The sequence below is a fragment of the Herpailurus yagouaroundi genome, unplaced genomic scaffold (assembly GCF_014898765.1).
Source record: "Herpailurus yagouaroundi ecotype Mexico unplaced genomic scaffold, PumYag 29, whole genome shotgun sequence".
In the NCBI taxonomy this organism is placed as follows: Eukaryota; Metazoa; Chordata; class Mammalia; order Carnivora; family Felidae; genus Herpailurus; species Herpailurus yagouaroundi.
The window spans coordinates 40,780,792-40,793,113 of NW_024412377.1; the positions used below are offsets into that span (position 1 = coordinate 40,780,792).

A 12,322-nucleotide genomic window follows, 5' to 3' on the forward strand; every position below is an offset into this window, starting at 1 on the left:
GCTGATTCTATAGTTCATATGGAAATTAAAGGAGCCCAAAACAGCTAAAACTATCTTGAAAAAGAAGGACAAAGTTGGAGAACTCACTTCCCAGTTTCAAAACTTACTGCAAAGCTACTGTAATCAAAACAAAGTGGCACGAATATAGGTGTATATATATTTATATATATACTCAATGGAATAGAATTGAGAATACAGAAATCTCTCACATTCATGGTCAACTCATTTTTGACATGGGAGTTAAGACAATTAAATGGGGGAAAGAACTGCCCTTTCAACAGTGTTGGGACAACTCGTTATCACATGCAATAGGATGAAGTTGGACCCCTACTTTATACCATAGACACGGTACCTTAAAATTAACTCAAAATGAGTCAAAGATATAATTTTGAGACCTAAAACTATAAAAGTCTTAAAAGAAAGCAAAGGCCTCCATCTTTATGACTTCAAATTAGGAGACGGTTTCTTAGATACAAGACCAAAAATACAAACAACAAGAGGAAAAAATAGATAAATTAGACATCACAATTAAAACCTCCTTGAGGGAGGGAAGGGTAGGTGACGGGTATTGAAGAGGGCATCTTTTGGGATGAGCACTGGATGTTGTATGGAAACAGTCTGACAATAAATTTCATATATTAAAAAAAATAAAAAAATAAAATCTCCTATATTTTCTAGCACGTCATCCAAAAACTGAAACGACAACCTACAAAATGAGAGACACTTTTTGAGTATCACATATCTGATAAGGATTATTATCCATGATATGTAGATAACACAGTGGAAGAATAAAAACAAATAACCCAATTTTTAAAATGGACAAAAGATCTAAAGAGAAATTTCTCTAACGAAGATATGCAAATGGCCAAGTACATGATTGCATACCTTTGTGAAAACACTAAAAACTATGGAATTGTATACCTTGAGTGGATTGTTTGGTGTGTAAATAACATCTCAATAAAGCTGTTATTGGGTGTCTGGGTGGTTGAGTCAGTTAAGCATCTAACTTCAGCTCAGGTCATGATCTCACGGTTCATGAGTTCCAGTTCCTCATTGGTTGAACACAAGCCCTGCTTCGGTTGAGCTCCACTTCTCTCTCTCTCTCTCTCTCTCTCTCTCTCTCTCTCTCTCCCTCTTCCCCTTGTGGGATTCTCTCTTTCTCTCCCTCACTCTTTCTGCTCCTCACTCACCTGTGCCCTCCCTCTCTCTGTCTCTCAAAAAAATAAATAAATAAAGCTGTTATTAAAAACAAGTGCGAGGTAATCTTTACTTTGAGAAACCATGAGCAGTGCTGAAATGAAATGCAGAAGAGCGTTTCTAAACTATTACAAAATACAGTAAATCTTGGTCTTGCTAAAAGTTGTGGTTAATGAGCTACTGTTTCTTAAACCCAACACAACCAGTGGAGAAACTGCAATGAAGAGTGAGATTTTTAACTAGATGGTGATTTGGTAAAGCCGTGACTTCTTGGCTGATTCCAAGATAGAGCCTTGGCTTAGGGTCTGCCGCTAGTTCAAGGCCTCCTGGCTCCCAGCTGTGGGCAGACAGCAGTGTCCCAGCAGACCTGGGCTGCGTGTGATAAGGGGTCTGGCAGGGCACAGGCCCTCAAGGCAAGTAACCCAGAGTAACTGTTCCTAAGGGTCCCATGAAAACCATAAGGCAATGGATGCCTAGCCATAGGGTTCATACTCCCAGCTGATGATACAAGGAATAGGGACCACTGTCTTTGCCTGGGCTCCCTTAACAGCAAAGGCTCATCTGTGAGTGGGAGCAGGAGTGAGGGACAGGGATAACGAGCAGGGCAGGAAGAGGTTCCACACACCCATATATCTGTCTTCAATCTTCATGACAGTCTGAGAAGCCTCACAGAATGCATCTTAGAACTGTTTATACCCGGTATAAACAGGTATTTATTCCTTAGCTCCTCTTTGCTGCTGGGTAAGGGTTGTTCTGTGGGGAGTTAACTCTCTCACTTCTGGGTTGTGCAAGTACAGGTTCGCACAGGCATGCTGCAGAGATACCGGGACCCAGGGCACACTACACCCTCATTTATGGCTATAAATATGCCTGGAACTGGTAGCCAGAGCCATAGTTGGAGGAAAAAGCCAAGCTGAGAGAATTTTAAACAATGCTTAAGAGGTGTCTGATGCAACAGTCATCAACTAAATTCTATGCAGTCTCAGAATCAGCTATACAATTAGCAGGGTGCAGTGAAGCATGAAAATGTGGGAGCTATGTTCAAAAATTATTGGAATTTCAAGATGGTTATACAGAGCATTAATCCCTGCCCAGGTCCTTCTGAGGCCTGTGTGGCTGCACTGGTTGCATATGCCTGTGGAGCTGGTCTTGTCTGGACTCTTAAATAGCGAGTTAGTCCTCATCCCCAAACCTTGCTAATGCGCGCACACACACACACACACACACACACACACGGGATGACTGACCACATTTTCCTAAGGAACACCGTCACTGAGGAGCTGACTTTTCTCTTCCCTGCTTCTCCCTGAGGTCTGGCCATGCAGCCATAAGCATGGCCTCCATACAGTTCTTGGCCCTGCTGGCGTGTGCTGAGGTTTTTCCAGGCCATGGTCAGATCTGGACAAAGGAGAGAATTTTGCATAAAGTTGCTTATTTTTCCCCCCAAAATTCTTTATTATAAGAGTTTGTCCTTAAGAGAGGAAATTATGGTGATGGTAAACAGCACTTTTTATTTTGGTAAAGTTATGGTATTATTTTTTTTTTTTAAGTGGCAGTCCTTTGCTAATCCTGGACTTAAAAAGAAAATTACTAGGGTGCTTCATTGGCTCAGTCGGTTGAGTGTGGGAATCTTGATTTTGGCTTAGCTCATGATCTCACAGTGCGTGAGATCAAGCCCCATGTTGGGCTCTGTGCTGGCAGTGCAGAGGCTGTTTGGGCTTCTCCCTCTCCCTCTCTCTCTGCCTTCCCCCTCAAAATACATAATTAAGCTTTGAAAAGAGAAAAGAAAAGTAGTAGCCTGTGAATGCTTGGGAATAATGGGATGGGAAGTGGGAGAAGGGGTAAAGGTTTCAAATCAAAGCCCTGGCCGATGTAGGGATTTGATCCAGTTTGGAAAGGAAGGGAACAAAGCAGAATATTTCATCAACAGTTCAGCAGCCCCTACAAGATAGAGAACCATTAAAATCCCTGATTTTACAAATGTTCCTGATGTGTTCTTTCTTTCATCCATTTTCTTGCCAAGGCTCCATCCAAGGACAAAGGGGAAAGCAGTGCCTGCCCAGTGGGGCATGAGCATGTGGGAAGCTCCCCTTCTGAAAAACACATCACCTATCCTTAAACCGCCCACCTGAAATTCCATTACCACATACTGCTTCAATTCCATGTACTGCTTTGGGTAGAATATGAGCCTCTCGTTTACTGAAGTGGCGTAATGTATTAGTTCTTTTAAAATGCATTAAAAGTGCAGGTAAGAAAAAGTTTTTGTAGCAGTTAGTATAGTGCCTGATGCACTGAAAGTTCTGTATGGAGGTGGTAATGATGATGATGATGATAATGATATTAACATCACTAAATCTTAACAAAACCCAAAGAGGTAGGTTTGGAGGAAGAAATTGTTGTCTAAAAAATCGAAATTCAATGAGATTGAATACATTACTCAAAGCCACACTGCTTGGAAGCAGAGAGCCAGGATCCAAAACAGAGGCAGAGTCTAGATCTAACCACTCTGTAGTGTCTCAGTCTGTAGGCCTCAATGGGAACATGAGGGGCACCTTGAGGGACAGGTGGGCGGAAGTGGAGGTGGGTGGGCCAGTGAGGTCCCTCATTCTCACCACACCACTGAGTTTTCAAGTGAAAAGACGAAGCCCTTTCTGAACCTCTATTTCTCTTTGTCCTTTTTTCCATACCTTCTCTCCTGTCACTCCTTGTGTGATTCTGGAAGAACCTATCAGAGGAAACAAACCAGAAAGATCCTTTCAGGACAACATCTCGCATCTGCATCTAGGGGGAAGTGTCTAGTATTTGGTGTCTCACAGACAGTAGGTGCCTTATAAATGTTTGCCCATCATTATGAAAAGGCAGCCCTTTCTAAGTGTTTGCCAAACAGACAGTGGTGTTCTTGAGCACCTTAGCCAAGGGCTCCATCACTGGGCATGCCCAACAGTGGGTTCCATGCCCACTTTCAACCGTATATGTCTCCCTACACATGGCCAACCTCAAACTCATTAATTACAATGCTTCTGAAAGATGTAGGTGTGTAGCACAGTCCCATTGTCAATTTCAGGGAGTGTCATCTGATACATACCTATTATTCACCCTCCGTGTCTAACAGCCCCAGAAATCCGAAAAACCAGACGGTAAGAACAGCACCTATCTCAATCTACCTAATGCAGGACTCTAAGGAAGTGCACCCAGGTGTTTGAGCAGGATCCCTGAAAGATTTGAATTTGCCAAAACCTCCAGATATGGAACAATGTTAGACCCTCCACTCCCAGCCCACCCAAAAAAATACCTCCTGTTAAGCAAGAATCAGCAATTCTTCTGACATTAACTTTTGGTGTCCCCTTATTCATTCCCCAGTCATTTGTTAAGAGGTGGCGAATTCATTATGACGTGCAGTTGTAGCTCTTTGTATGGGAGAAACCATTTCAAACTGATTTTCAATTTCCAAAACTAATTTTCAACACTAAACAAGAATTTGCCAAAACTTTTTATTTCATTTTTTATTTGAGCCAGCACCAAATGGTAGGCATTTTTAAAAATTGAATCCATCTGCAAATCAGAAGACTATTCTAGATGCTCTGGAAAACTTTCCAAGCTCTATATTAATTACTCTATTAATTACTGAGTCTTGACATCTGTACCTCACACTGATGGTCTTGCTTTGGCAGGCACACTCACAGACACCGTGAATTCTCATTTCAAAGCATCTGTGTCTATTTAATTCCAATACGGACACTAATTTTATTTTTATGAAGTTACAGAGTTAACAGGAAAGGGGAAGGGAAATCATATTTTTTTGTTTGGTCAGGCTGATAAGCTTCACAGATCTCATAGCTGAAGCAAGGAAGAGGCCAACATGGTCATGGAGCCAACTACATCTGGCTCTTCCACAAAGAACGGGCAGTCTCCTTGCCCAGCCGAGAGAAAAGAAAACCCACTTAACTGGATGCAAAGATGTTCCTCAGCCTTCCCTTTCTGTGTACAAGCTCAAGCACATACTGCCATTCTGTTCCTTCTGAGCACCTGGCTCCTTAGAACAAGCTAAATGGGCAAGGGACATTAAGGAGGACACTTGTTGGGATGAGCACTGGGTGTTATATGTAAGTGATGAGTCACTAAATTCTATTACTGAAAACATTATTATATTATATGTTAGCTAACTTGGATTTAAATTGAAAAAAAGGAAAAAGAAAAAAAAAAGAATAATTCTGAGTTGCATAGTGATCAAACCAACCTTGGGTTAAGACTCACAGTCCTCCTTTCTAAGGGGATCAAGTCCAAAAACACTTGAAAGGGGCTACATATAATTCAATAATACAGAAAGACAGGAGGGAATCACTTTAGGAAGAAGAGTAGGTAAGATTTCTTTAGCACCAGCATTGGAACCAGAGATCTAAGACATGATTAGTCATCTCTAGGTCCAAATATGCTGTCCTTCCATTTGGTCTGTAGATTATGAAGTCTGTTTCCACAGAGAGCCGTTAAAATTGGGTTGGGACAGAAAAGCAACCCAGAGAAGCAGAAAAGGGAAAGGATGAGAAAAAATTCTTGTCCACATGGAACACATCTGAGGCCATTCGACTTTGGGGAACACTTTGACCTCATCTTTACCTTTGTAAATATCGATTTTTGTCCCTCCCGATGTGTTCCACCTGTTAACACAAGGTAAAATCTTTTTCTTTTATCAAGGAATATGAAGGAATGAATCTGCCCTCAAGCTTTGTTTTTAAATACATCCTCTTTAAAAAAAAATTTGCCAAGCAGAGTTTCAACCGTACAATAGAATTTTCACCCTTTTATTCTGTTTTTAGAATATAGTTGCTGCTTACATTTGGTAATGGGTTTATTAATCCTTCATCGGGTAGACAAGAAAACTCTTCATTGTGGTTTTAACCAGGGTTTCTCAACGTTGGCATTGTTGAAATTTTGGATCAGGTAATTCTTTTGGGGGGCTGTCCTATGCGGTGTTGGATATCTGGCAGCATCTCTGGTTTGCACTCAATGGATGCCAACAGCACCTGTTGTGAAAACCAAAAATGTCTCCAGACACTGCCAAATGCCCCCGCCAGAAGAAGTTGTTCCTTCCACTCTAGACTCCCTAGTTGCTGGCTTTAAGAAAATCATTAAAATATGAAAAGGAGATACTAAAGTAGATATCCATTTGAAAGATCAAAATGCTTATTTCCCAAGTAGTTCATATTTGAAGAGTACTTTAATAGATCTTATTCACTGTTTAACTAATTGCCATCCTCCAGCCTCCCCTAATTACAGGGTGGGGTCATCCACTGATCTCTGACATGGCAGAATCCTCTCCCAGCCCCAGGAAAGATCGTCAGTCAGAAGAATTCCATTTCTTGGCCAAATGGTTGTTCCAGAGATGGGAATCCCATTGCTCAGTTCTAGACTGAGACATACAAGGGGGAAGATGTTTGGGAAGGCCTACCCTTACAGGATTAAAATAATAATAATAATAATAATAATAATAATAATAAATAAGATCCTAAGAAAAAGTCTTTTTGCCATATCTGTTTTTTTCCCACTAGAATGTCTGCCTTTGAACGTGACTGTACTGCTTAGAGCATTAGCAGGTACCTCACAATCACAAGGAACTAAGCCAAAACACAAAAACAAAAACAAAAATGAAAAACAGAATTCCAACAGCTTGAGGAAGGTAGAGGAGAAAGAACAAAAGAGTTTCAGTACTTGATGACATCTTTGGACTGTTGAACCGGCCTCGGAATGTCCACCTCAGGCTACTTGGTAGTTGCAAGACTTTTATTGCTTAGCCAAATCAATAGTTGGCAAACTGATTTGTGGGTCAAAGGCAAGAACTAAGAATTGTTTCTACCTTTTTAAAACTTTGTTAAGAAAATGAAGGTTGTGAAAAATAAACAGCCATACATGGCCCGCAAAGTCTAAGCTCTTTACCATGTGGTACTGCACGAATAAAGTTTGCCAATCTCCAATCTAAACGACTCATAGCTAATGTCCTGTGATTTGTAACCTAAAGCATTCGTAACTAATACAAGTACTGATATCTTCATTTTAGAGTTATCAAAACAGGTTTGAATCAGTTGAGCCAATGGTAGGCTCAACCAGACAAGTCAGGTACAAATTTGCCATTATTTCAATTCATCGTGATGTTAAGCCAAATCGAGTCATCACAAATGTGTTTAACAGCCTTTTCTATTCTTTAGGGCTTCAAATCATATTTGTACTACAGACTTGGTTTTACAAGTCAGAATAGATAAATCTTCTCGATGAAACACAATATGCTCAGCGAATACTTCAAAGGGAGTCAAGCTGTCCTACTATCCAGAGCACCAAGGCATTTCCTGCACAAGAAGTCAAACCTACGGGCTCCAAGGAGGAAAATACATTATAGAAATACACTAGAAACAAACTTGCTGATTTGCTAAATTACCTTTTCTACTTGCTGAAACAGTTCCTGCATTTCCTTGCTGACTCACTCAGAGAGAGTGAATCCTCAGTGAGAAATATGCAAAGTCTTCCTCCATTAACTCTAGCACCCAAGTTAATACTGCTGTTCCCAGTTAGGCCAGCATGTTTGGTAGCACTTTGGTAAAGGGCTTAAATACTGACACAACCTTATACTCAGAGTCAGGTCCAGAAGAGAGCATACAAAGCTCATTGTGGAGAGCCCATCAGAAGAGTGTTGTACGCGTTACAATAAACACTTGCCAACATCTAACCACGGGACGATAACTGAGCACTGAGTGACTGTCACGGCCAAGCTTTTCTCAGTTGATTCACCCAGCATTCCTTTGCCTTTGGATCCCAGTACCTATCCCAGTACAGCAGGCGGTCACTCAGGAACAAGAGCCCTCAGTCTACACCCAATACTGGTTGTGCTTCAGTGTTGGGTTGGTTTGTCGGCAGAGCTTGACCATGTCAGGATCCAGATTCATCCATGTCTCCCAAGGAGCACATTTCTCCACTGGCTCAGTAGCTGGAGAAGCCATTTGCCCACTTAGTGGGTCCCTGCAAAGACTGACTGGAGGACTGCTGGAGCTTTTTAGAAGGGGTGTCACTGTGACAGTGGGAACAGCTATGCTCCTTTCTGGCCTAGGACTTGGGGTTGTAGTTTCCAGATTGGTCAGGGGCTTGATGAGAGGTTTTGCCTTTTCTGCCCTCCGGCCCAGCATCTGGATACACAAGGTCACGGCAGTTACTATCAGCAGGAAGATCACCACAGCCGAGGGTACAATGACCATCACAGGATAATTGCTCTCCCTGGGTTGGGTGGGTGCCTGAGGACTGGCGTCGGTGGTGTTTGGTGGCCAAATGATCCTAGTTAGAGAGGCTCTGCTGTCCATTGTAGGCTCTTGACCATGGTGTCGTCCCCAGGGATCTGCTTGCTGCTGCCTGGCCTGAGTCAGCTTCCCTAAAGTTTCTGCCTGTACTGTGGGTCCTGAGGAAACCACAAGCTTTTCCTGAGAGAAATCTGAAGTCACAAGGTTATTGGAAGTGACTAGTAAAGAAACATCAGGGATAAATGTTTGCAAGAGTAAGGGGTCAGGTGGCACTATGGTGAAGGGGAGATAACCTATTGCTGGCTGTACATGGTCTGCCCTGAGCAGGAAAGTGAAGGAGTCATTCACCATATCGATGCCTGTTAAGTTGGCATGTGGATTCAGCATTAACAATCCTTGGTCAATGTCCCTCTGAGTGAATACAGTAGCGTTTTCCATTTCAGCACCTCGGCCCACTCTTCGTACAAGTCTTCCATGGACAGGGGGTTCTGTCACTTCAAATTGGGGATCACTCTTAGTCCTATTAGCAAGCTCAGTAGCATCAAGGTCCTTTCTTCTCAGCTGATAAACCACTCTGTTGGCAATGGTCAAGTTTGACATAACCCACAGTAGAGGCTGCACTCTGATGCTCAGTGTTTGTCCTGTAAGGTTGCTTTCTGGTGTAAACAGTGAGAAATGTAGCTGGTCCCCAGAGGCAGTGAGATTTGTCATATGGTAAGAGAGTCTTCCTGAATGTAGATCCTCCTGCCCAAAGCTGATGACCACCTGGTTTTCCATGAGCAGATGCCCATGTTGGAGCGGCCATGTCATCTTGTAAGTGATTTGGGGGCTTCTCCCATTGGTCATTGCTGACAGATGAGTATTGGTGATAGGAACTATTGTCTGGCCTTGTGGGAGAAGTAGGTCAGTGAGGTTCACAAGGGTGATGGAGATGGGGATGACATCCAGGTGGAAGAGCTTATAGAGTGGGCGGTGTTGACCATCGGTCACACTAAAGTAAAACACGCCTGAGGATGGGCTTCCATCTTGAATGAATAAAACCCTAGAGTTGTCAATGTCGGCCTGTGTGAAATGGTGAACAGGTATGTCTGGATGGTGAGCCAGTGCCAAAAATCCATTATTAGGATTACGGATGATCATATATCTGATCTCCTCTGGAGGACTGTCTAGATCTTCCACTCTCAGATTTTCAGGTCCCACAACTAACCTGTTGCCCTGTAGAACTTTCAACCGAAGCCCCTTTGTCTTTAATGCTGGTGCCTGGTCATTAACAGGAGAGATGGTGATGTTAAACATCTCTTCAAGGAAGTCAGCCTTTGGCTTGGTGGCAGACTTGCTCTTTTGATTTGGCCAAACGGCAAAGGTAAAATTATCAGCCAGTGATTCAGAGTCATCGTGAAGGTATATGATTCCAAATTTATTAACTATATACTGGGAGAAATTGGGTTTTCCTTTGGTAATATTCCTCTCTCCAACCATAAGGGTTCCATGGTGAGGAAGAGATATAACCTGGAACCAGATCTCATAGGAAGATCGCTGTGATTTGGGTAATTTCAGTAAGAGGTTGGAAGCATCTAAATTAGATTGGCCAATGAGAACTTTGTCTCCCTCCTTGACGGCAGCTCCTGTGAAAATATAAAGAACAAAGTGGCATTTCATTAGAACTTTCAGATGACAGGGGCACCTGGATGGTTCAATCGGTTAAGCATCGGACTCTTGGTTTCAGCTCAGGTCATGATCTCATGGTTTTGTGGGTTCGAGCTCCACACTGGGCTCTGTGCTGGCAGCACAGAGCCAGCTTGGGATTCTCTCTCCCTCTCTGTCTTCCCCTTCCCTGCTCACTCTGTCTCTCTCTAATAAATAACTAAAACTTAAAAAAAATAGTATAGAACTTTAAGATGACAGCTGCAAAGCACTTTCACTCTCAGATTTCCTTATTCCAGTGGATTATTCAAAATGCCTTGGTTGCACAGGGACCTTGTTACCCAAGGCATATAAATTAAATTTTAAGTACACACACCCAAACTATTAAGTCAACATTACAAGCAAGAGAGTTCTGAAATCTTGAGATTCACTTATATAATGTTAATTTCCTCACTTACCTACTACTGGACTTTCTCTTGCCATGGAAACAGGTGCAGCTTTCAATACCCCTTTTCTTTCAGGAACTTGCCCTATTTGTTATTTTCATTTTCTATGGACAGTTTTTAGTCATAGGCATGGTAAAGTCCCCGTTTGCAGGTACAAATAAAATTCTTTAGAACTAATTTTCAATCTTCCCCCCAACTACAACTATTAAAGCTTATGAGGGGAAAGAGAAGAGGACCAGAGAAAGAGCACGCATAAAGAAATAATTTTTTAGAACTATATATGTTTTCTTTCAAAGGTTGATGTCATGGCATTGCTATGATATCATGGCATTTCTAATTAACAAGAGAATTACTTATTTCCAAATTGTCCCAACTTTAATAATTACAAATAAGACACTGACCATATCTTTTGGTGCCTTTACCTGTATTTGCAAGCAGACGACTATGCCGACCAGGTTCAGTAATTTCATATGATATAGTAATACGAAACTCCTCAGGGCCTAGAGCTGCTGGTGGGGAGGATGTCGTGAATGTGAAAGAGTCTTCTGCAGTCCAGCCAGTGTTCTCACGGTCCACATGCTGATATAATATCAGTCGTTCACTGACCTGTCAAGACAGGAAGAAAAAATCAGCCCCTGGCTTCAGGGATAATACAAGGACTAACATGTATCCTAACTGAAGGAGATACATACATGTCTTTTCAGGGTTCATTCTCATGCTTAAATTACGGCACATATCTGCAAACATATGTGTTTGCACTTAACAATATGGTAACCTATTTGTCAAACATAGCTCTTCTATTACAAAAATAGTTTATTTATCAAAGGAAAAAAGGCACGTTGATTTCGAGATGACTTAGGCTATGGTATTTATATTACAGAAAGTATATAATAAACCTTCACTTGCCTGTATGATAGTTTAAAAAACTATCAACTCATAACCAATCTTGTTGTATATAATATTACTCATATTCTGCCCAATAGCTTATTTTGAAGCCAATCTCAAACACCATTTTATCTGTAAATGTTGTAGTAAATATTGACAAAATGACTCTTTTAAAAAACATAATCACAATACCATTATCACATCTTTTTAAAAAATTTTTTTGAACATTTATTTATTTTTGAGAGACAGAGAGAGACAGAGCATGAGCAGGGGAGGGGCAGAGAGAGAGAGAGAAGAAGACACAGAATCTGAAGCAACCTGCAGGCTCTGAGCAAGCTGTCAGTACAGAGCCTGATGCAGGGCTCAAACCCACAAACTGTGAGATCGTGACCTGAGCCGAAGTTGGATGCTCAACCGATTGAGCCACCCAGGTGCCCCATATCACATCTAAATATTATCAATAATTACTTAATATCATCAACTATCCAATTAGTGTTCAAATATCTCTGATGATCTACTACATGGCTTTTTTTTTTTACATAGTTGCTTTGAGTCAGGATCCTTAGAAGTCCACACATCACATTTGTTTGATGCTTCTCAGAGGCATCTCTTAGTCTATAGGTTCCTCTTCTCTAATTTTTTTGCTTGTAATTTATTTGTTAAAGTAATTGGGTCATCTGCCTTATAGAGTTTCCTATATTCTTGATTTTGTTGCTTGCATCCCAATGGTGTTGTTTGACATGTTCCTCTGTCCCCTACATTTCCAATATACTAGTAATTAAATCTAGAAGTGTAATAAGAATCAGATTCAAGTTTTTGTTAGGAATGTTTTACAGGTTGTATTGTATATTTTCTGTGCATCTCATTGCAAGA

At 41.4% G+C, this 12,322-nt stretch overlaps 1 protein-coding gene across 3 annotated transcripts in view; it reads right to left on the reverse strand.

The window, feature by feature from the left end:
* Nucleotides 1-1,167: 1,167 nt before the first annotated feature.
* The window catches only part of LOC121044634 (chondroitin sulfate proteoglycan 4-like), a 75,075-nt gene continuing 63,920 nt past the window's right edge, over nucleotides 1,168-12,322 (reverse strand). Inside the window, exons 10-13 of one of the 3 annotated variants that reach the window (XR_005797411.1) lie at nucleotides 10,987-11,170; nucleotides 7,625-10,099; nucleotides 3,885-3,922; nucleotides 1,168-2,595 (exon numbers count right to left, since the gene is read on the reverse strand). Coding sequence is in view for 1 of the 3 variants with exons in the window: in XM_040496912.1 (XP_040352846.1) it covers nucleotides 8,052-10,099; nucleotides 10,987-11,170 (2,232 nt within the window). In the remaining 2 variants the exon portion in view is untranslated. Of the gene's footprint in view, nucleotides 2,596-3,884; nucleotides 3,923-4,672; nucleotides 10,100-10,986; nucleotides 11,171-12,322 lie in introns of those variants that run through there. The other 2 variants (XR_005797414.1, XM_040496912.1) reach the window with 2 other exon arrangements.